This window comes from Ranitomeya variabilis, chromosome 5, assembly GCF_051348905.1.
Source record: "Ranitomeya variabilis isolate aRanVar5 chromosome 5, aRanVar5.hap1, whole genome shotgun sequence".
Taxonomy (NCBI): domain Eukaryota; kingdom Metazoa; phylum Chordata; class Amphibia; order Anura; family Dendrobatidae; genus Ranitomeya; species Ranitomeya variabilis.
The window spans coordinates 320,159,489-320,184,461 of record NC_135236.1 but is presented as its reverse complement, the minus strand read 5'-3'; the positions used below and the strand labels follow the sequence as shown (position 1 = coordinate 320,184,461).

The 24,973-nt window shown below is 40.2% G+C and overlaps 1 protein-coding gene across 2 annotated transcripts in view; it reads right to left on the bottom strand.

The window, feature by feature from the left end:
- Nucleotides 1–24,973, bottom strand: part of SEMA3D (semaphorin 3D) — a 312,494-nt gene that overhangs the window by 88,921 nt on the left and 198,600 nt on the right. For both annotated transcript variants that reach the window (XM_077264655.1, XM_077264654.1), the window contains exons 9-11: nucleotides 20,910–21,024; nucleotides 16,507–16,576; nucleotides 15,012–15,156 (exon numbers count right to left, since the gene is read on the bottom strand). In XM_077264655.1, the coding sequence (XP_077120770.1) occupies nucleotides 15,012–15,156; nucleotides 16,507–16,576; nucleotides 20,910–21,024 (330 nt within the window). The remainder of the gene's footprint in view (nucleotides 1–15,011; nucleotides 15,157–16,506; nucleotides 16,577–20,909; nucleotides 21,025–24,973) is intronic.

The following is a 24,973-nucleotide window of genomic DNA, read 5'->3' as shown; positions in this document are numbered from 1 at the left end:
GGAATAGAGCTGGAGTGACAGAGACTTCAGATCTACAATAGCTTTTCAGACTCAGTTGCATATCAATTCAAATGCTCATTTCTCAGTAATCGAGTAATAGAATGACCATGTAAAGGTACTGCTGGACTTGTCTTTGAAAGAGTTACATGTACTTACTCACTTTTCCATATCCAAAATACAGTTTGAAAAAAAAACAGAAGCATTGTGCAACTCTTGAAAATGTGTTTCTGGTTGGAGGTAGTTAACAAATGCTGCCCATTGTTTCACCATTCATCAGTGGCATACAATGCAATCATTGTAAGTGCTTAGTCTAATTGCAGAATAACTATGAAGCTGGAGTCACATTAGCCATTAAAAAATTGCACCTTTTTTAATGCAGGAGAGTCGGATGAGTGTTATGCAACTGTTTGTCCAAATCCTCTGCGAATGAAGTGTGATTTTGCAAGTTTTTTTTTTTTCACACGTGACCATATGTGATGCAAATGCTGTACGTTTGCAATGCAATTTTCCTCATGTGTTTTCAATCCTTTGCATAAGAAACAACTGGTTTCCTTGTTTAGAACACTAGAAAAACAAACTTTTTAATTAACCACACTGGGAGGGAATACATTTTGGTGTGATATTCTGTCATAATAGACCTGAAGGCTGTTTTTTGTTCTTTGCAAAATGACATTCAACCTGATATTCAACACTACAAAGTGAATCCTTTTTCACTGGGTCTTATCTCGGTGGTATGGTGAGCCCTAAGGTACCTTCACACGAAGCGACGCTGCAGCGATAGCGACAACGATGCCGATCGCTGCAGCGTCGCTGTTTGATCGCTGGAGAGCTGTCACACAGACCGCTCTCCAGCGACCAACGATGCCGAGGTCCCCGGGTAACCAGGGTAAACATCGGGTTGCTAAGCGCAGGGCCGCGCTTAGTAACCCGATGTTTACCCTGGTTACCAGCGTAAAAGTAAAAAAAACAAACAGCACATACTTACATGCGTCCCCCAGCGTCTGCTTCCTGACACTGACTGAGCTCCGGCCCTAACAGCACATCGGTTTCACTTTCACTTTAGGGCCGGCGCTCAGTGTCAGGAAGCAGACGCTGGGGGACGCATGTAAGTATGTGCTGTTTGTTTTTTTTACTTTTACGCTGGTAACCAGGGTAAACATCGGGTTACTAAGCGCGGCCCTGCGCTTGGTAACCCAATGTTTACCCTGGTTACCAGTGTAAAACATCGCTGGTATCGTTGCTTTTGCTTTCAAACACAACGATACACAGCGATCGGACGACCAAATAAAGTTCTGGACTTTATTCAGCGACCAGCGACATCACAGCAGGATCCTGATCGCTGCTGCGTGTCAAACGAAACGATATCGCTAGCCAGGACGCTGCAACGTCACGGATCGCTAGCGATGTCGTTTCGTGTGAAGGTACCTTTACCCAATTGTAGCCGGTCTGAGGTGGCAGCGCCGACACTGGATCCATACATTACTCACAAAAAGGGCCACAAAAGGTCACTTTCATAGACTATAGCACGAGCTATGCATGCATCCTGAAAACATTTTATGCCTACTGTAGGATGAGCCTGGCAATATTTGACCATTTGTTGGAGGTGCTGAGGCCGGGAATAACATACCAGAATACCCACATGCGGCAAAGTATTTCTGCTGTGGAGCACTTTCTTCTCATAAAAAGATATTTTTTTTAATGTTATGCTTTTTTAAAATAATTTTTACTTCAGGTCTATCATATTTTCATGGGCTACTGTGTGACCTTTGTTAATAAATGTTAACTTTTTTTTTTAACAAACAATATGTTTTATAGCTAGAAACATCTATGTAAGCTTGCTTTTCAATTGTGGATGTAAATGATGATTTATGACTCAATATAATAGTAAGATCAACTTCTGAAAATGCCTAATATAGTATTCCAAAAAGACGGTGGCTAAATGTTTTTTGGCCTTTCATTTTTGACTTATTGTAAACATGATAACATTTTTTTTATTTTAAGCAAATATGCTCCCACTGAGTCTAATTAAGCTTTTTTACCTTTTTCCAATAGGTTCCTAACTACTGGTGTATCATTTTCGGCCCTTCATGGAATTCCTACTGGGCAAGTCAACAATATCTGAAATTGTCTAGTACACTCTGGCTACCAATATTACAATTATAAACAGTATTTTCTGTTGTACTATTGGCATTAGTTGACATTAACTACATGTTTATAATTGTTGATATTTGCGCTTATGGGAGAACAGGAGATTCCCAAATCTTCAAACCTTCCGTAATGGGTCGGCGGCTTCTAAATAATGATCTCGGTCTTCCATCCACCTTCATGTACAAGGGCTAAACCAGCACAATATATATTTGTTGCGGATGAGGCCTTCCAATTAAATCGCCATGGGATGCAGCCCTACCCACATCAAGGACTCAATCACCAGAGGCGAGTTTTCAATTATCGGCTTTCTTGTGCTCACAGAATCATTGAGGGTGTCTTGTTAATTTGTGCGCTAACTGGCATGTGCTCCTGTCTGCCCTCCAACTTAGAGAACAGCATGTAAATGGTGTGATCAAGGCATTTGAGGTCCTGCACAACTTTACCCACATGCATGAATGTCATGAGAATCCAGGTCCTGAAGATGTACAATATGTGCCCATTTCTCTCCTTGAACTATCTGTTCCAACTATACGACAACGGTCTTCCGCCATTAAGGTTTGGGATCTGTTTGCCACATATTTCCTCACACCTGAAGGCAAAACTTAATGGCAGGATTCCCAAGTTATTGTTCCTTGAATTAAAAATGTGTTTTTTAGTATAATGTTTTGGAAATTGAATAGGGAAATAATGTTTATCCCATAAACATATGTCTTGTATTTGCTACCTTTACTAGCAACAAGCAGATTTTGTGTATCATGAATAAAAACATGGCTTTTGTGTTAATAATAATAATAATAATAATTTTATTTATATAGCGCCAACATATTCCGCAGCGCTTTACAACTTATAGAGGGGACTTGTACAGACAATAGACATTACAGCATAACAGAAATCACAGTTCAAAACAGATACCAGGAGGAATGAGGGCCCTGCTTGCAAGCTTACAAACTATGAGGAAAAGGGGAGACACGAGAGGTGGATGGTAACAATTGCTTTAGTTATTTGTACCAGCCATAGTGTAAGGCTCGGGTGTTCATGTAAAGCTGCATGAACCAGTTAACAGCCTAAGTATGCAGCAGTACAGACACAGAGTGCTATTAACTGCATAAAGTGTATGAGAACATGATGCGAGGAACCTGATTATGTTTTTTTTTTTTTTTTTATTAGGCCACACAGGGATAATTAGGTTAATGCGTTGAGGCGGTAGGCCAGTCTGAACAAATGCGTTTTTAGGGCACACTTAAAACTGTGGGGATTGGGGATTAATCGTATTAACCTAGGTAGTGCATTCCAAAGAATCGGCGCAGCACGTGTAAAGTCTTGGAGACGGGAATGGGAGGTTCTGATTATTGAGGATGCTAACCTGAGGTCATTAGCAGAGCGGAGGGCACGGGTAGGGTGGTAGACTGAGACCAGAGAGGAGATGTAGGGTGGTGCTGAGCCATGGAGTGCTTTGTGGATGAGGGTAGTAGTTTTGTACTGGATTCTGGAGTGGATGGGTAGCCAGTGTAATGACTGGCACAAGGTAGAGGCATCGGTGTAACGGTTGGTGAGGAATATGATCCTGGCAGCAGCATTCAGGACAGATTGGAGCGGGGAGAGTTTGGTAAGAGGGAGGCCGATTAGTAGAGAGTTACAATAGTCCAGACGAGAATGAATAAGTGAGACAGTAAGAGTTTTTGCAGAGTCGAAAGTAAGAAAAGGGCGAATTCTAGAAATATTTTTGAGATGCAGATAAGAAGAGCGAGCCAGTGATCGGATGTGGGGGGTGAATGAAAGCTCAGAATCAAGGATGACCCCAAGGCAGCGGGCATGTTGCTTGGGAGTAATGGTGGAACCGCACATGGAGATGGCAATGTCAGGCAAAGGTAGGTTAGTAGAGGGAGAGAACACGAGGAGTTCAGTTTTTGACAGGTTCAGTTTCAGATAGAGGGAGGACATGATGTTAGAGACAGCGGTAAGACAATCACTGGTGTTTTCTAAGAAGGTCGGAGTGAAAGCAGGAGAAGAGGTGTATAATTGGGTGTCGTCAGCATAGAGATGGTACTGGAAACCAAATCTACTGATTGTTTGTCCAATAGGGGCAGTATACAAAGAGAAGAGGAGGGGGCCTAGGACTGATCCTTGAGGAACCCCAACAGTAAGGGGAAGGGGAGAGGAGGAGGAACCAGCAAAACATACAGTGAAGGATCGGTCAGAGAGATAGGAGGAGAACCAAGAGAGAACGGTGTCCTTGATGCCGATGGAGCGGAGCATAGTGAGGAGGAGCTGATGATCCACAGTGTTGAATGCTGCGGAAAGATCCAAGAGAACTAGCATGGAGTAGTGACCATTAGATTTAGCTGTTAGTAGGTCATTAGAGACTTTAGTGAGGGCAGTTTCGGTAGAGTGTAAAGAGCGGAAGCCAGATTGAAGATGGTCGAGAAGAGAGTTATCTGAGAGATAGCGGGTAAGACGGGAGTGGACCAGGCGTTCCAGGAGTTTAGAGATGAAGGGAACATTAGAGACAGGTCTATAATTAGTGGCACAGTTTTGGTCGAGGGAGGGTTTTTTAAGTAATGGATGTATGATGGCATGCTTAAATGAGGAGGGAAAAATACCGTAAGTGAGGGAAAGGTTGAATATTTTTGTTATGTGAGAGGTGACAGCTGGGGAAAGGGACTGGAGATGTGATGGAATGGGGTCACTGGTGCAAGTGGTCGGGCGAGAAGATGCAAGGAGCCTGCTTACTTCTTCTTCTGTAACTGGTTCAAAGTCAGAGAGTGAGATAGATGCAGTGGGGGAGGGAGGACAGTGCCTGGTATGAAGAGATTGGGAGATGATTTCCTGTCGAATGTGGTCAATTTTTTCTTTGAAGTAATTGGCCAGATCGTCAGCGCGGAGATCTGTGGTTGGGGCCTGCTCTCTTGGGTTGAGTAGGGACTGGAAAGTGTCGAAGAGACGTTTAGGGTTATTGGACAGTGAGGTGATGAGGGTGTTGAAATAGGTTTGTTTGGAGAGGTGAAGGGCAGAGTTGTATGTTTTTAGCATGAACTTATAATGGATGAAATCTTCGGGTAGATTAGATTTTCTCCACAGACGTTCGGCGCACCTGGAGCACCGCTGCAGGAAACGTGTTTGCAGCGTGTGCCACGGTTGTCGCCGTCTGTGTTGAGTTGCTCTATGTATAGGAGGAGCAGCTTCATCCAGAGCACTTTGCAGGGTTTCATTGTAATGCTTCAGAGCAGAATCAGGACATGAGATGGAGGAGATTGGGGCCAATGAGGACTGCCAGTTCTTCATAAGTTTCTGGGTGTTAATGGCCTGTTAACAATAACTTTAATAAAATAAATATATACAAATATGGCCATACATATTTTTCATATGTATACCAAAATTATATATATTTTTTAACAACAAAATATTTACTTGAAAAAACAAATAAACATATTTTTGGTTTGTGAGGACTCCGCGTGGTCATCATCTTCATCCGACAGGTGAAGACAGTTTCTGCCTCACCAATGCCAGTTTTCCAGACACTTAAACACCTTGTGCAGATTGTTTGGTCTTGTACAGGCATCCAAAACAGTATGAATGGCTTTCTGGCATGCAGCCACACAGGCCTGTTGAAGTCATGAAGATACCATGCAAGGCTCTTTCCAAACGCCTCCTCCCCATCATCATTCACTGTGCACGAAAGATAATCTAAAATGCCACTATCTACCTCGCGCCTGGTGATGATGATGGAGAGCTCTCTCCTGCGCCGAACTCACTGTGGGATGGGTGAAGCAACAAGGGAGTTGTCAAGTGGAAGTGTACGGCTGCTGCACCGACATTCTTGCACTTCCTCGGAGTCTTGAGATGGTGCTCGGGCAGAATAGGATGATTAGCCTGCTGCTGGTATAACATCCTTGGCTGAATCAGACACTAGATCCAACAGGGTGATATCTGATTCCGAGGACATCTTCCTGTCGAGGATGCTGTTGACTCTCATGTCTGTATACATCCCTACAGCTGCACCAGGGTCAGGTGATATCATTCACTGTTTAAAAGGACAAAAAATACAAAACAAACAAAAAATAATCACTATTACCTAGGATTGAAACTTTTACTCTTGTTAACCATTATCTTGACATTCAAAATTAAAACTGACAAAAATAATAAACATTGCTGTGGCAGATATAATACCGGAGAACAAATGAAGCCTACAAAAATATAACTACATGCTTACGTACAAAATACATCAGGAAAATGTGCATGTGTGGCTGTACAAATACTAATTATGCAGTGCTGATGGCCATGTATACATTTACATAGTGGAAATTACAAAAATCAGAGAGGTTGTTTGCTTTAAAAAAATAAACCTACTAAAATTGTTGTTATAAGACATACAGAAACACAACTTTAATGATTTTTGAGGTACTTACTGTTGTTTGCTCTTCTCGTGAACTGGCTTCATAGCTCAGATTCATCTGGTGGCAGATATATGTCCAGGATGCATCTCGTCAGCTACGGTCATGGTAGGTTTGGTCATGTTTGCCCCTAAGCTCTGGCTGCTCCTGGATCAGAACGATAAGCATCTCCACATAAATGTGTGGCAGCATGGTCCTGATCTCCATGGAGGCGTGTTTATGATCTGCTTTTATAGGTTGCCTGGATGCTTTGGACTTACACCTTCCTTCAATCGGCTGATGCAATTTCCTGCCCCATTTGCAAGAAAATCGTATGACATTCGAATCCATTGACTTGCATTGGAGATTGCTATCGGATTTTAACATCCACTCACAGCATGGTGTGATTTTTTTAAAGTACGATCTCGATCTTATCCGAGTTGAGAAAAAAATTGCAGATGAGCACTGTATCACTGAATAATATTGGTCCAATTGCAGTCTGATTTTTTATAGGATTGCACTCATTCGATTTATGAACAAGTGTGAGAGAGTCCTTAGGGTAAGCTCATACTGCTGTATATTCTCTCATGCAAGAGAGTAAGGCCAATTACGCTAATGACAGTCGGCAGAAACTGTCAGAGAGAATCACAGCCCATGTGCGGAGAAGACGGAGATGACATCTGAGTGTAGACTTGTATGGGTGCACATGTTCTGAATATCTGAGCCATTTGAAGCATGGTGTGATTGTTTTCGTTTGCCGAATCAGCATGAGAAAATGATCGCAGATCTGCACTGTCCCATAGTATAACATTGGGCCGAGTGCTATCTGAAAACATTAGATAGCACTCAGCTGTGTTATACAGCAGTGTGAGCTTACCCTAATGTGGACAATATTATGGATGGCAAAAGATCATTTATTTTCTATACTACATGAACAAGAGACTGCCCTATTCAAAGTTAAACAGTTATATGAGGACACACATCCAGTTGAAGTTTGCGCTTGTGTTGGTGGGCCCCTAACTCGAAAGGGTCCGGTTGTGGTCATGACGTCAGTGATCGCTGCCGTTACATCCCTGCTCATATTATTAGATTAGGTGAGCTGGACCAAAATACACAAGCTTTAAACCCATGTCATTGTCTAGTCCTCACACCAACCTCACAATTGAAAACACAGCAATAACACAAAAATAATTCGAAGAACACAGCAAAAAAAGGTAACAATATATACCAACACAAGTCACAAACTGAATGCACTTACAGGATGCAGCAGACCCACTTCATACCCAAATACCTTGTAATCTTGTGAACAGTAATTGAGGAAACTATAAATATCTGCCAAAAACATTGAACACTTGGAACCTAAGTTAGGCAAGCAAATAAAATGTCAATCAAAGTATGACCATATTAAGTGAATCAACAAAGTTCAAGGCTACCATCATTCAAAGGAGATGTCTATAGAATTTCTAGAGAAATTCAGCAATATCCATTTCCATTGTGCATCTGATGGATATGATGTTACACTCACTTTACAAAACAAACAGAAAAAATATACAAATAAATGTTCCAACAGAAATAGCTAGTGGTTTCATTTTGGAAAACTAATATTTGCTCAGGAGAATCCCTTATAATACACAATCATAGACCAACACTTATGTTCTCTATTATATGGGATTATTAACAGATGATCCACTCAAAGCACTGTTCACAAAGGCGTTTAATAAATGGTCCTCATGTCTCCATTTGTAAAATGAAGACTTTGTAGCAGAACATGTTTATTTATCAATGACGCATATTGTAACCATGAAAATTAAACTGTGGCGTCTGCTGATGTTTGAACAAGATATTAATCTCTTGTTTTTCCAAAGAATAAAGTTCCTTCAATTAATAAAAGCCAGAATATAGACTGATCCACAAAGATAAAGATAAATGAAACAGAGAATATATCTTGTACCTTGACACAAGTGCAGATCAGTGCACCTGCTCTTTAACATTGTCTTACAAAAGGCAGGATGATGAATAACGACGGTATGGAGACAGGGGCGTAAGAAGTTGTGACCGTAATCATGCCCATCTGACCACCATGTGGGGGAGGGTGGGGGTGGGTGGGTGTGTGGGGGCAGATCCAAATTTTGCACCGTGGTCAATCGGACTCTAGTTACACCACTGTATGGAGACAATAGATTTATTCATATTCCACAGTGTAGTGTGTGTGCAAATCAATGGAGGACACAAATGCTTCCATTAACCATTGTTTTTGCACATGTTTTTGTCTACTTTTGTGTGTTTTGCAGCTTTTTTTCTTTGGTCCTGGTTCATTATCCTATTTGCGCTTTTTAAGTCTATTTTATATGTGCACACTTGTTTTCCACTGTTTAGATGGAGCAGGAACTCAAGCAACATTTTATTTAAACAGAGTGAAAGTGAAGCATCTTGTTATTCTTCTTTGTACATGATTTACTGATAAGATGCTACATACGAGTGACTGCAAATTTGTCAAAGTCTCCATGGCCATCACTTTTTTTTTTAAAGAAAGACTCATTTACATTCGATAGAAAAAAAAAATCATTGCATTAGTAATTTTGTTAAAATACATGACAAGGGTAATTAGTTCAGTTTTTACATGGCATCCAATCCTCTGATCCTTCAAATATACTTAAAAAAATCTTGGCTACTTGGGTTGGATTGGGACCACATGTATACAGCGTTACATTTCTCCTACTGAAATATGGTTATGCAAATGGTTGCAACAGGTACCTGTTATGTTGTTATGAGTATGTTTGGGTGGCAACAGAGTAATATCTATCTATCTATCTATCTATCTATCTATATATCAGTTTCATTTCATATGATGAAATGTTTAGACATTACATAGGAAAGTAATAGCATGCTCATTGTATTAACAATAATAAAACTGGAAACAGTGAACGCATTTCTGATCTTCCTCGGAATTTTTAGATGCTGATGTTAGTTCAGATAAAAGCTGTATAAACATAACTGTATTTACACTAAAGCCTTCTCAATGTGTCCCACAAGACACCAGTGAGGGCAATCAAAGGTTACTGTCCTCTTTTCGAGCAATTAAGAAAACAATAATATTCCAAATTAAACATTATATTTTCTTTAGCTGTAGGAAAAACAGCATCACTAAAAACACTTTGCCTATACTGCCGCTGAATAAATTTTATGGTTGTCCAATTTGCTAATTAGCAGTTTGATGGAAGTTATACAGAAACTTTCCATCTACATAATGACTAGTGATGAGAAAACAATGCCATGACACTGTGTATTTCTTGAGAGAAATAAAACAACATTTTGTAGTGCCAGCGTTAACGTGTTTGATAATGATTACATCCATAGACTGCAACATGTCACTGAAAGTTTACAATGAATTGTACGGAATGGGAATGTTGATATAATTTTATTTATATCCATCTACGTGAATAAAAAAAATCTATCTGAAGTCAGTCATTTAGGTCTGGAGCTTGACAGATTGTATGTGCTTCTTTTGTTACCACATTGTAATTACCATGCTGGGCATGGCACAAACAGATATGTTTAGGAATTTTGTGCCCTGAGAACATAACTGTCAATCACAGAGGTGATGGAGTGTTTGTGCATTGTCATGTGTGCATTCTTATAAGCAGGAAACAACTGAGTACAAGTCAAAACAAGTGCCACACACTAGACACCACTACGATAAAGGCCAAATTACCTTTTGACCTAAGGGTCAGCCGTTAGGCATGTAATTTGTAACCTATGATAAAGTACACATGATGGATAGATGCCTGTATGGTGCAAGTAAAACAATTAAAGTCAATGTTTGAGTAGTTGTGAGAGTTTAAAGAAGATCTGCACCAAGGAGCAATGTTGTAGAAAATCTTTCTTTTCAACTATATTTGCTGACATGGATATCCTATTAAAGGCAACCCACAGTAAGAAACACAAAAAAGTTTCGTGCAGCTATACCTTGATTTTTTGATCTCATAGTAACTATAATCATAATAAATCTGGTGAATGGAATATCACACCAACAATCACTATCAACTATACACAAGACAGGTGATGGGGCTAGAGATGAGCGAATATGATCGGAAAACAATCACCAAACAGAAATTCGGCACAAGTATGCGAGAATCGATAGATATATATGGAGATGGAAGCCAGATTTAAACAAAGGGGTTATCCAGAAAATGTATTGTTGGCAGCGAAGGAGAAGGTGGTAAGTGAGAGGAGTTTAGCAAGAAGAAAGTACCTGCCCTTAGGGCTAATCTAGGGAAAAGGTTCACTTTTTGTTTCCAATACAGTAATATGGATCAGCAAATACGGCTGGCCATTAAGAAAAATTGGCACATTTTAGGGCGGGATAAAGAGCTAGCTGAGGTAGTAGCTAGAGGCCCCCTAATAGCCAACAAAAGAAGTGTCAGGTTGAGAGATAAATTGGTGAAAAATCGGATTGTTAGATCGAATCAGAATTGGCTAAATGCTACGGTCCCTAAAGGTAACTTCAAGTGCGGGCATTGTCCGTGTTGTAAACAGCACGTAACAGATTGGCTTTTACATATAGGCGCAGTAGAGCATATGGTCAAAGATTTCATAACATGTAGGACAGATCACGTAGTATACGTGATCTTCTGTCCCTGTAGATATTACTACGTAGGAAAACAATCCGGCCACTATATGTCCGTTTTCGTGAGCATTGCAGGTCAGTGACATCAGGGAAAGGAGTACCGCGTTTGATTGCGCATGTGAGAGAGAAACACGGCGGTAACACTGAGATTCTTACCTTTGCTGGGATTGAGAAAGTTGGTCTGCCGGCGCGAGGGGGCGATTTAGACAACTTGCTCCTCAGATGTGAGGCAAGATGGATTATGCACAGTAACGCATTGGGGCCATTGGGCTTTAACGATAGGGTGGATATATCGATTTTCCTTTAATCTTCCTTTAATCTGTCTTTAATGTTAGCGGTACTGTGTGGTAATGATAATAACTATAGCTGTGTTTAATAGTTTTCTGTTTTCGATAGTTAAGATAGAATGTTTAATAATTTGTGAGTTGAAGTACCATCTCTGGAATAATTGTATACGCTTTGGTTGTCAGCCTTGGTGAAAGTGTTTATTTAGCCTAGATATAGGCATTGGTTTTATGAGGTGCTATTTTAATGTTGTGTATTTTATGGTTTGTGGGAGGGGTTCTGGCGGGGGGTTGTGTCATGGCTGACACTACATTTCCGCCGTCTCACCTGTGCACAAACTGACCTGTAGAAGCGCAAGCACAGCGCAAAACAGCTAAGTCCCTGTCTTTTCCCTGCTCACACGAGCTTCGGCTCCCTCTCCCCCGGCCATGAATTTTATCTGGATTTATTTGCAATAAAGGACTGAAATCGTGAAGACTGGTGAGTGCCCTTTTTCTTCTTATACATGGAATGTGCCGATAGATATATATAGATGTCAGTGACAAATACAATTAGTACAGTGCTTGCGCAGATTACTGTACATGTATTTAATTATTAAAAGATGATCTTTCTGAAAAAAATAGTGTGGGCTCTCGTGTCATTTTCATAACCAGCAGAGTGAAAGCAGATGGCTGAGGGCTGATGTTAATATTCTGGGAATTAGCCAGTAACCATAAAGGTTCCCAGGCTATTAAATTCAGCTAACAGCTGTTTGCTTAGCCTTTACTGGCTAGTTTACAGGGGGACTCCAGAAAAAATTGAATACAGGGTCCCCCTATAAAATCTGAATAGCAAAGACAAGCAGACAGCTACAGCCTGATATTAATAGCCTGGGAAGGGGCCATTGATATTGGCCTCCTCCCAGATTAAAACATCAGCTCTCACCTGCCCCAGAAAAGGCATATCTATAAGATGCACCAAATCTGGTGCATAGCCTAAAGGCCTCGTCACACACAGCGACGCTGCAGCGATACAGACAACGATGCTGATCGCTGCAGCGTCGCTGTTTTGTCGCTGTGTGGTCGCTGGGGAGCTGTCACACAGACAGCTCTCTCCAGCGACCAACGATCAGGGGAACGACTTTGGCATCGTTGAAACTGTCTTCAACGATGCCGAAGTCCCCCTGCAGCACCCGGGTAACCAGGGTAAACATCGGGTTACTAAGCGCAGGGCCGCGCTTAGTAACCCGATGTTTACCCTGGTTACCAAAAAAAACAAACAGTACATACTCACCATCTGATGTCCATCAGGTCCCTTGCCGTCTGCTTCCTGCTCTGAGTGCCGCCGTACAGTGAGAGCAGAGCGCAGCGGTGACGTCACTGCTGCGCTGTGCTCTCACTGTACGGCGGCACTCAGTCAGAGCAGGAAGCAGACGGCAGGGGACCTGACGGACATCAGATGGTGAGTATGTACTGTTTGTTTTTTTTTACATTTACGCTGGTAACCAGGGTAAACATCGGGTTACTAAGCGCGGCCCTGCGCTTAGTAACCCGATGTTTACCCTGGTTACCAGTGAAGACATCGCTGGATCGGTGTCACACACACCGATTCAGCGATGTCAGCGGGGCCTCAACGATCAAAAAACGGCCCAGGCCATTCCGACACGACCAGCGATCTCGCAGCAGGGGCCTGGTCGCTGCTACGTGTCAAACATAGCGAGGTCGCTGTTGCGTCACAAAACTTGTGAATCAGCAGCGATCTCGCTAGCGATCTCGCTATGTGAGACGGGGCCTTTACTCTTTCATGCTAATCTGTGTAACCTCACCCCCACCATTGATTGGCAGCTTGCTAACAATATGCAGTATATACAGGAACATGCCAAAGCAGTGGTGTGGGTGGGGTCATACACAGCTCAGCATTTTGACCGCTGCTATAGCTACAGCAGAAAAAAACAGGGATTTTATTAAAGATGCAGTAAGCAGCCACATAAGTGATACACCGCTGAAATCAGACTATCTCCCCCTACTTACATCATGCTGTAATCAAATTCCACAGCAAAAATCTTCTTCTACTGTGAGGACAATCTGCTTTGAACACTACTATTTAAAACAAAAAACAAACCCTAAACATTTGTATTGTGCTTTTCTTTAAAATGAACTCAAAGTGCCTTTGGAGAGTAAATCAGTCAATTACTAAAGTCATTTCTGTTGTTGCATCTGGGCCCTCAGAAAATAAATATATAAAATGAAGTTTATTTTCGTCATTAACCATTTTAAAGATTTTGTTAATCTTTTGAACTATTATCATTCCCAATACCAATTTTTTAATGAAATATATGTTACTCAATAAAATCTGAGTGACAGGTTCAATTGCATAAACCCTAAAAATCTTAACGTGATCTCAGGAAGGATCTGAGTTATTTGAAATAACACTTTCTATGTCAAATTCATTTTGCGGTTGACATACATTACTAACAAGTGAAAATCAATATTTGGATGGCATCCTAGGTAAAGCGACCAAGAAAACCTAAGGAAGTTTAAAAATTCAATTCACTGAATAATACAGGCTTTCTATGTTTCAATTGCCAAACTCAACTTCATCAAGTTGCAAAAGTGCCATGATGTCTGCCAATTCCTAAATATGAAATATTAATGAGCTATTTCAGGTGAAAAACAAAACCAAGGAATTGAAAATGCTGAAGTCACTGTTTTCAAATAAAACACAAACATTTTTTAGAGATTCCATTACCACAAGCTGAAGCATGTTATTAGATGGAACGACTACCGGAAAAAGATTAGTCATGAGCATAAAGTATTGTAAAAGATGTCTCCCAGAGATGTATTGCAACACAGGTCACAACTGTCATAAAACATGAAGTAGTTAGTCAGTTAGCAATAAAATGTAATTATGATAAGTCTTAATGCGATCTAGAAAAACAGATGCAAAGTGTTTGACAACACAATACAAGATTGTCTAACTATACCAATAGTGGAATTCCCTTAAGGTGAAAAGGCGAGAAGAAGCGCTTTCTGTGCGTCGTAAGTTTAAAAAAGAGAGATTAAAATCAAAAACCTGGAATTTGCTCACCTGATGAAGTTATGCATATTTGGACCCAACTTCTAAAAAAGCATGGAATGAATCTAATGGGTGCAGCCAATCTGGTGTGCTGATGGAAATTCCTCCGAGGGAGTGCTGACAGTGTGTAATGAGGCTGGAGATACCAGGGGAAAGGCACTCCCATGATAGCAGATGTAATCAAAGAGAAAAATTATCTAAAAAGTACCAGAAGAACAAAATAAAAATGAATTTAAAAAACACAACACGTTGAGGAAGGCTGGATACAGCCGAAATGCATTTTGTTTTTCAAATACATTTTTATTTTATTCTTCTGGTACTTTTTTGGTATTTTTTCCATTTTATTACTTCTGCTTTTGTGGGAGTGCCCTTCACCTGGTATCTCCACCCTTAAGATTGTCTTAGTGTGACGAAGGACAAAAGGGATTGAAAGAAAAAGTAGCAGATTTTACACTATGTTTGACCAATACAAATAGGAAGCAATTTTACAAATTTAAACTACAGTAAAAAAAAAAAAAGTTACATACTGTGCCTGGGCGCGGGTAAGGGATTCTTCCATCATATTGTACCCACTTGTGATCCGGACTCTCTTTATGAGCATAAGGACCATTGAACACTCCCCTTATATCCGCCATGCTATAGACACATACTGCAGATGCTTTAAATATTGAGCTAAAAGAAAAAAAAATTTGCAGATGTTAAGATGAGCAATTAATAAGAATCATCCAAAATATTGTAAAATATTGTAACCGTTTTTTTTACTTTAGAAACGACTCCATCTAAGTGTCGTTTTTCCACCACTAATAATTTTTTTCAATGCTTGCAGAAAAAAAAGACAAAATTCTTTTGGCATAAATGTAAATCTGCTAATGCGTGAACTGGAGATAAAAATCAAAACAATTCCGACAGCTCTGCTATACATCATATTAAAACAACACGACGGAATAATGAGATCACTCAGTGAGGGGCTACTTCAAGTTCAAGAATGGTACACATGGAAGAAACATTTTCCCTGATTTTGGTAGCATACCTTAATTACTCAACTTATGCCTAGTACACGTTTACTATGAAAGGTTCTGTGTGACATCATCCCAGGGATTATGGCTCATAGATCACATAGATTTAATGGACCATATGTTAAAGTCATAATGATTCCTATTATTAAAAGGTCAGGTGAAAAAATAAGAAGCAGCTATTACCATTAACTACATCTATCTTCGGACTTCTTTGGTAGTCTGGATGTAATTTTTATATTTAAGGACTCAATGATTTTAATGGACTGCATTAAATCCTAATTCAAGGTGTATTCTACAGAGGTTTGAAGAAACTGTCATGATTTATTTGAAAAATTAGAAAATTTAAAAAAATACTATTGTTTCCTTATTTCCCTTTTAAATGCAAATTTATCATACATACAACAGTAAGGGTAAAAGGTTTTAAATTAATCATGTTTAACCTCAGATTTGTAATTTCAGATATTGATGAATGATGATTAAAGATACTTCTGGTTTTTGTAAAGTTGATCTGGACTATCAGTTCTTATTGAATTAATTTTTTTAGGGTATTTTTTTTGCTAAGCCCTAGAGTTACATTACTTGACAAGCTATTGAGCATATTGAAAATTAGAGATATACGGTAGTTATCCCGTCTGACATAAGTCTAGCCTCTTTTGACTTCCTCTGGAGTATCACGAGAACAAGGTCAATTTAAAATCAACATACTTGGAATGTTCCGGCAAACCTCTCCAAATAGAGCATACAGAATAATTAGTCTGCTATGTCAAGGATGATGATCCATTGCTCCGGTGAGGAGAGGCTAGGTTCAAGCCAATATCAAGCAGGTGGACACTAGTAGAAGATTTTACTTATATTTTCGAGTAATCAGACATGTGTTTATATTCCTCATTCCTGTCCTTGGTGATTTGATGTTTCGTTAATGAAATAATAATAAACTGTGAAAGTGCTTCCATCTGAAGGAATTCACAGAGGATAGTGAAATCCACAGCTAGAACAGAAGCAATACCTTGTGGAAGTGAAGATCCCATACACAACTGGATTCCGATCATCCTTGGTTGGAAGTAAAAATACATCTTCTATAAAGGGTAAAAGTGAAAACACTTAAGTTACCAACATTATAAGATAAGAAAGGATATAAATTGTTTTGAACAGATTACAATACGATCACAGAAAATTATTGGTCTAAAAGCATACAGGTCTGGCAAAAATTAAGAGATCACTGCAAAATGTTCAGTTTGACTGATTTTTCTCTTTATAGGTATATTCTTGAGTAAAATGTAGATTTTTCTATAAACCTCTGACAACTTATTCTATTATTCTATAAACCTCTGACAACATGTCTCCAAATTTCAAATCAATACATTTTGTATTTTTTTTTGAAAAGGAGAAATGGTCAAAATTAAAAAAAAAAAAAACAGTGCTGTCAGACCTCAAATAATGCAAAGAAAACAAGTTCATACTCGCTTAGAAACAACAATACTAATGTTTTAACTCAGGAAGAGTTCAGAAATCAATATTTTGTGGAATAACCATGATTTTTAATCACAGCTTTCATGTGTCTTGGCATGCTTTCCACCAGTCTTTCATGCTGCTCCTGGCACATAAAATGTAAGCAGTTCTTCTTTGTTTGATGGCCTGTGACCATCCATCATCCTCTTGATTACATTCCAGAGGTTTTCAATGGGGTTCAGGTTTGGAGATTGGGCTGCCCATGACAGGGTTTTGATGTGGTGGTCTCTTAATTTTTGCCAGAGCTGTATACTAATCATTGGCAATTTTTTTCCATTTACAGTCAATACTGACTAAGATAAGATATATATATATATATATATATATATATATATATATATATATATATATATATATATATATATATATATATATATATACTTGTACATAAAAGCTATGGGCGATATTTAAAGGGAACCTGTCACCACGTTTTTGGAAGATGGGATAAAAATAGCGTTAAATAGGGGCAGAGGTGGGCGTTACATTAGTGTGTTTGTTATGCGTTTATTACCCACCTAAGTTGCCGAAATACCTTTGCAAAGTCTCCGTTTTCGCCTGTCAATCAGGCTGGTCTGGTCAAAAGGGCGTTGTCTTCCCCCAGATTTTGCGTAGTTTTCCGTTGGTGGCGTAGTGGTGTGCACATGCCCAAAGTCCTGAACCCTCTGCCAGGGGATTTAAAAGAGCGCGCTGTTCGTTTTCATTGGTGATCGGTGGGCGCGGCCATCTTCCTTTGGCCGCGCGTGCGCAGAAGCGGCGCTCTGCTGGCCGCGGCTTCAGGAAAATGGCCGCGGGATGCCGCGCGTGTGCAGATGGATATCGCGGCGGCCATTTTCCTGAAGCCGCGGCCAGCAGAGCGCCGCTTCTGCGCACGCGCGGCCAAAGGAAGATGGCCGCGCCCACCGATCACCAATGAAAACGAACAGCGCGCTCTTTTAAATCCCCTGGCAGAGGATTCGGGACCTTGGGCATGCGCACACCACTACGCCACCAACGGAAAACTACGCAAAATCTGGGGGAAGACAACGCCCTTTTGACCAGACCAGCCTGATTGACAGGCGAAAACGGAGACTTTGCAAAGGTATTTCGGCAACTTAGGTGGGTAATAAACGCATAACAAACACACTAATGTAATGCCCACCTCTGCCCCTATTTAACGCTATTTTTATCCCATCTTCCAAAAACGTGGTGACAGGTTCCCTTTAATAAAAAATGGTATTCTTATTCCAGTCTTAACAAAAAGCTCTCTGAAGTAAAATGTGCCAAATTGGCACATCTTGGGTGACCCATGCGACGAAAATTGAAATTTATGTCAACTATGAGATGAAGCAGATTTTCTGTATGATTTATGCCAGTTTCAGAGAGTGTGCTGGATCTGTTGGCCAACTTTATTTAGATGGGCAGTGGAAAAAAAAAGAAAAAAATAAATTTTTTTGCGCAGGTCTCTTCATAAATGTGGCCAAATATTTTTAAATAGAATTTGTTTATAGAACAAATAAACTACTTACTTTGGCAGTCTGTCTATGACATTATATTGTGCCTATGTATATCTTCCTTATATAAAATGATGTATGTTGACTGGAAGACTATCTCTGCAAATACGTGTTGCTACAAGCAAGGCACGTTTTTGCCATCAGATCCATCCAGAATCCAACAAAGAAAATACAATTCATATGCAGTAAAATGACCATGTGTATGCGCCATAACTGTTGGTTCCTGAATTCAACACGTGAGTGGGAGTTTACTAAATTACAGTTTTTGCAGTTGTACATAATTGACACTTATTGTAAAATAAAAAGTTGATATACCAAAGCCAGTGAAAAACCCAGTCTTGATGAGAGGACATGTTGAAGTCCTTAAGAGGCGCATGTCTATTAATGAATCTGGTGCATCTAAACAGTGAAGTGTGCCTCAGTGCATCTCGCCACAAATCTTACTCCAATCAGGGACAGGAATAAGATTTCTTCCATAAGGTATGCCATAGCTCATCATGAATTAAACAAGCTGTGGTTCATGCCCTTGTCCCACCCCCACTCCACCCCTTTTAGTGAACCTTGGTGAAGCTGGTATAGAAATGCCAGAATTTGCACACTTTTGCATATATCTATGCTACTGCAATGCCCTTCAAATGAGGTAAGCGACAGAGGTAATTAAAAGAACAATATAATGATGTCTGTAAAGCACTGTGGAATTAATGTTGCTATATCCAGCAGTAAAATAGCTAAAACAATGACATTTCTAATTTAAGGTACTTGCTAATATTATTCTTGTTACACCTACTATATATTGTGATCGGATCTTGGGGTTGGGGATACCCCTTTAAGTTGTGCAAAACTTTTGAGGCCTATCAAAGTGTTTTGCAACAGAATTTTGAGAAAAACACTTTTGGGGCCCTAGGTTTTTCGATGTAGGCTAATCAATTCTCTGATCTTCTGTCATGGGTTTACCGTGACAGAGAGGAGCCAGAAGACCACAGAATCTGAAAAGAAGAGCTTCACCAACTTATTAAATGGTGTTTATTTAGGCAATGCAGTGGTTAATCTGCCATGTCGAAAGCTCTGGGAGCTAAGACTCTCAGCTGTGCACTGTCAGCCACTCCCATCCCCTATATAATCCGGGTCAGAGCTAGCTTATGCTGCATGGCTTGGAGGGAAGTTGTTAGTGGTTATTTGAGAAGGAGGTTGATGGATTTATCTGTGACTGTTGCTTGGTTTTTGTAAGTGAGATAATTCCCTTCCTTCTCCTACTTTGGTTTAACCCCATCCTTCACTCCCTGGACCATACCCTGTTATGTGTGAGTGTATATTTGTATGTTTGGTATTTTCCGTTACCCCTGTTTGTATTACCTTGTTAGGCTGGTTGGTGTACTATGGTGCACTACTACTTCCCTCACCCCGAGGTGGGGGAAGAGTACAGACTGAGGGCAATTCAGGAGCTAAGGCAAGGTACGTAGCCCCAGGATCTTCACTTTCAAAAATAAACTGGGAAACGGTGAGCTAGGGCACCTCCTAGCGTTAGGGACAGGAAAGGAGCCCCTGGTACACGGGCACCTGACATTAGAGTTGTGACATCTTCAGTCTGATATACTTTATATACCCTGATTATCATGCTTGTGGAAAATGTCCTAGACTGAGTACATCTGAAACAAATTCACAGTTGATATAGTTATTGGATTGTTAGCCTCTGGATATGAAAAAAAAATTGTTTCAATTCTCAACTGTGACAAATTTTAAATTTTTAAAACATTTTTATAATACTATCACTATGCTTGAGGTACACAACAAATAACACAAAACATACAAATTACAATGATAATAAATAAATATAAATAATTACGTAATATTGATCATTTTCCACCCAAAATCCTATTTTATAATTGTTACCCATAAGTTGAAATATTTGTCTACACATGTCTGACTACCTGAGCTATGTCACTCATCTCCAAAATAAATCATGATAAAATATTTCTTAACAGGAAGTGACCTGGATGAGATTGTGCAGCATTTATGCAGCAATCAGCTTTTCTGAGGTCAATAATACAACTGCCAATTATATTTTCATCAAAAGCTGTTATCAAGATAAGACATGTCATGAGATATAAAACTGTACACATCATATAACATAGAAACCGTACTGAGAAGCAAAATTAGACAGGTGAAATTCATTCTAATTTATCATACTTTGTGATCTAAGAATCTGGAATGAATGTTATATATGAAGTCAGATTTACTGTTTATGACTGTCCAGGTGACAGCGCTGTATATCTGGAAGGTCAACTTACAAGACACTTTCCTGAAGCAATGGAAAGCATTCTATCATTCACGGGCCACGGCTGCATATCAAACTGATGTTTTATATATGGCTGAAAAAGATGACTGATAAGTGAGATTCCAATCAACTTACGCAGTTCATCAAAGAATGTGTCCCCTCCATCTGGACCAGGTATGGAGCACACCAAACGGGCCTTCAGAAACGTAGTCCATTTATTTATCAAACTGCGCTGGCCTCCAATGTCATTCTGGAAGCAAAGCAAAGATTATTAAGATTATTAGTGTAGTCTAATTTCTGAGAAAATTAAAATATATGTTCTGCTAAAGGCAAACAAGAGAATAATATAACTAGGCTATGTCTATGCTTACAAACCACATGAACTGAAGCTAATTTTGAAGAAACGTAATTTCATGACTAGAAATATTGATTAATTGCATATAAGTTCATATTAAGACATATGGATAAAAAAGCACTTTGAAGAGCAGAAATGGGCAGAATATCACAAAAAGTGATGTTTCTTATTAAGGCTATGCACGCACATTGTGTATCTGCTTGCAGAAATTTCTGCAAGGTTTCTGCATCCCTTGGCAGAAAAACGCAACTGTAAATATGCGCATTTTTTATGTGTTTTTTCATGCATTTTTGTAAATCCATAGAGTTATATAACAATATATTATTAAAAAAAGAATTGTGATGTCATTTTCTTGTTCAACCTCATTAATATTAAATAAAGACACACACACACACACCAGCCTATGTAGGAGCAATAACATAATTAACCTACATATGCTGTAACAAAAAAAAAACAACTGTCAGAAATCTGCGTGAAATGCAATATGTTTATATTTCAAAAGATTTTTTTTAAAATTGCGTGGGCTCCCACAGAATTTTAATAACCAGCAGAGGGAAAGCCAATGGCAAAGGTTCCCAGACTAGTAATATCAGATCACAGCTGTTTGCTTAGTTTTTACTGGCTAGTTTACAAGGGCAAGCCTGAAAAAAATTGACATGTGGTCCCCTTATAAATTCGAATCAGCAAAGGCTAGGCAGACAGCTGGGGGCTGATATTAATAGCCAGGGAAGGGGCCATGGATATTGGCATCCCCCAGGTTAAAAACATCAGCTCTCAGCTGCCCCAGAAATGGCACATCTTATAGATGTGCCAGTTCTGGCACTTAACTTTGCTCTTCCCACTTGCCCTTTAGCGGTGGCAAGTGGGGTTCATATTTGTGCGGTTGATGTCAACTTTGTATTGTCAGGTGACATGAAGCCCACAGGTTAGTAATGGAGAGGCATCTACAAGACACCTATCCATTACTAACTCCATAGTGATATTGTATAAAACACAGACACCCAGAATAAAGTCATTTATTTGAAATAATCACAGACTTCTTTACTGAATCTAAATTTACCATACTTACTGAACGCCTAATCCCTGACACCCTCATCCCCTGCAAACAATCTAAAAATAATAAAACCAACAAATAATACTATCCTGTCCAACGCAGTCCATTTAATATTGAATGTCCCATGGCGATCCCACGTGTAGAACAGTCATATCGGGAGATGTGACCGCTCTACCCGGCCTCCAGCGATACACTGACAGGAGGTGATCACTCCCTCAGTGCATCACTGAGCCACCGTGAGAGTTCACCAGAGTTCATCAGCTCTGGTGCTCTCACTTATGGCACTAACGCTGTCTGAGAACTTTCCCATACAGCAGTGCCGCAAGTGAGAGCACCGGAGATGAAAAGTTCATGAACTCCGGTGAACTCTCACAGCGGCTCACTGATACACTGAGAGAACGATTACCTCCTGTCAGTGTATCGCCGAAAGCCAGGTAGAGACTGTTCTACATGTGAGATCACAGTGGGACACTCAGCATTAAATGGACTATGGCTGAAAGGTATATGTTGGTTTATTATTTTTGATTGTTTGCAGGAGACACGGGCATTGGGTATTAGGTGACTATGTATTTTGTATGTGAATATGTAAATGTTTTGATTTTTTTTTACAATTGAACACAGGCACCGGATGATGAGATTATTCTCCCTTCATCAGCTCATGCTGTCTCAGTTATATGTGACAAAACATGTAGCTGGATGGGAGTAGTAGTCCCATCAGGCGACACCTGGGTACACACACAGACACACAGACAGACACACACAGAACATACAGACACATAGACAGACACACATATTCTAAGCCCATTTCCCTTTGACAATTGGCAGCGTTTTTGGCAGCAATTCTCCAGCAAATGCGCAGCGTTTTTGCCACAGATTTCACTGACTCAATTGAAGTCAATGAGTCAAAAACTCTGCAGAAATGCAAAAAGAATTGACATGCTGCAGAAAATAAATGCTGCAAATAGGGATGGAAATTTCCGAATCATGTGCACAACACTTCAGGAATGATATTGAATTACCTTGCTCTAGTATTCCATTGCGTTTTTGGAGTATTTACACGAGTAAAAAAATTCTGTGAAAACACATCAAAAACGCATTGTGTGCACATAGCCTAAAGGCCCCGTCACACACAGCGACGCTGCAGCGATACAGACAACGATGCTGATCGCTGCAGCGTCGCTGTTTTGTCGCTGTGTGGTCGCTGGGGAGCTGTCACACAGACCGCTCTCCAGCGACCAACGATGCCGAGGTCCCCGGGTAACCAGGGTAAACATCGGGTTACTAAGCGCAGGGCCGCGCTTAGTAACCCGATGTTTACCGTGGTTACCAGCGTAAAAGTAAAAAAAAAAAAAATGTACATACTCACATTCCGGTGTCCTTCAGGTCCCTTGCCGTCTGCTTCCCGCCCTGACTGAGTGCTGCCGTAAAGTGAAAGTAGATCACAGCGGTGACGTCACCGCTGTGATCTGCTCTTACTTTCCGGCCGGCAGTCAGTCAGAGCGGGAAGCAGACTGCAAGGGACCTGAAGGACACCGGAATGTGAGTATGTACGTTTTTTTTTTTTTTACTTTTACGCTGGTAACCACGGTAAACATCGGGTTACTAAGCACGGCCCTGCGCTTAGTAACCCCATGTTTACCCTGGTTACCAGTGAAGACATCGCTGAATCCGTGTCACACACACCGATTCAGCGATGTCAGCGGGACCTCAACGACCAAAAAAAGGTCCAGGCCATTCCGACACGACCAGCGATCTCACAGCAGGGGCCGGGTCGCTGGTACGTGTCAAACATAGCGAGATCGCTACTGAGGTCGCTGTTGCATCACAAAACTTGTGACTCAGCAGCGATCTCGCTCGCGATCTCGCTATGTGAGACGGGGCCTTAAGACTTCACACAAAGACACAAGCACCACCTAGAGACTCATGTAAATAATGTTATCTGCTCATTAGCACAATATTCCAATTATTTATTTTTACTTCATAGCATTACATTCCCTATTTAAACATGTTTAATGATAAGTAATACTAGCATTTGATTAATGACATATTGATCACTGGGAGATTAACTACTGAGATCCCCCCAGCAGTTCTGAAAATGGACCTCTTAAGAATGAAGATCGAGCATGCACCCTTAATAATAATAATAATAATAAAATAATAATTTTATTTATATAGCGCCAACATATTCCGCAGCGCTTTACAACTTATAGAGGGGACTTATACAGACAACAGACATTACAGCATAACAGAAATCACAGTTCAAAACAGATACCAGGAGGAATGAGGGCCCTTCTGCTCCTCCTATTGTAAATTGGGACTGCCAGAGATAGTAGAGCACTGTACTCTGCTACACTATTCCACGCAAGTCCCATAAAAAATGTAGGGTGCATACTCCACCTCAGCTCCATTCAGTCCCCTTATCTCAAGATTGCTGAGTGTCCCAGTAGGACATAATTTATTAATTTGGTACCTATCCTTTGGGGGTATGCACCCACAATGTATTTTAGACAATGTTTTTACTGAAGAGTGTTGTTTGGCATATTTTGAGAAACATTTTGCAGCTGCTTTGCCATCTGCATTCTTTTTTCTTTCATAATGTATTTAATAGTGAGTGGAAGCCATTTGAAGAATGGTCAGGGCACTTCTCTGAAAACAGTTAAAAGAAGCTCAAAAAGATAGACAATGTGACCAGCAAGTCTTTTTCACATTGGAGCGTATATGTACCGTAAATTCTTTTTATCATTTTTTCAAACTCAGGTTTCGGGGTGGACTCATCGGAAAACATCGTGA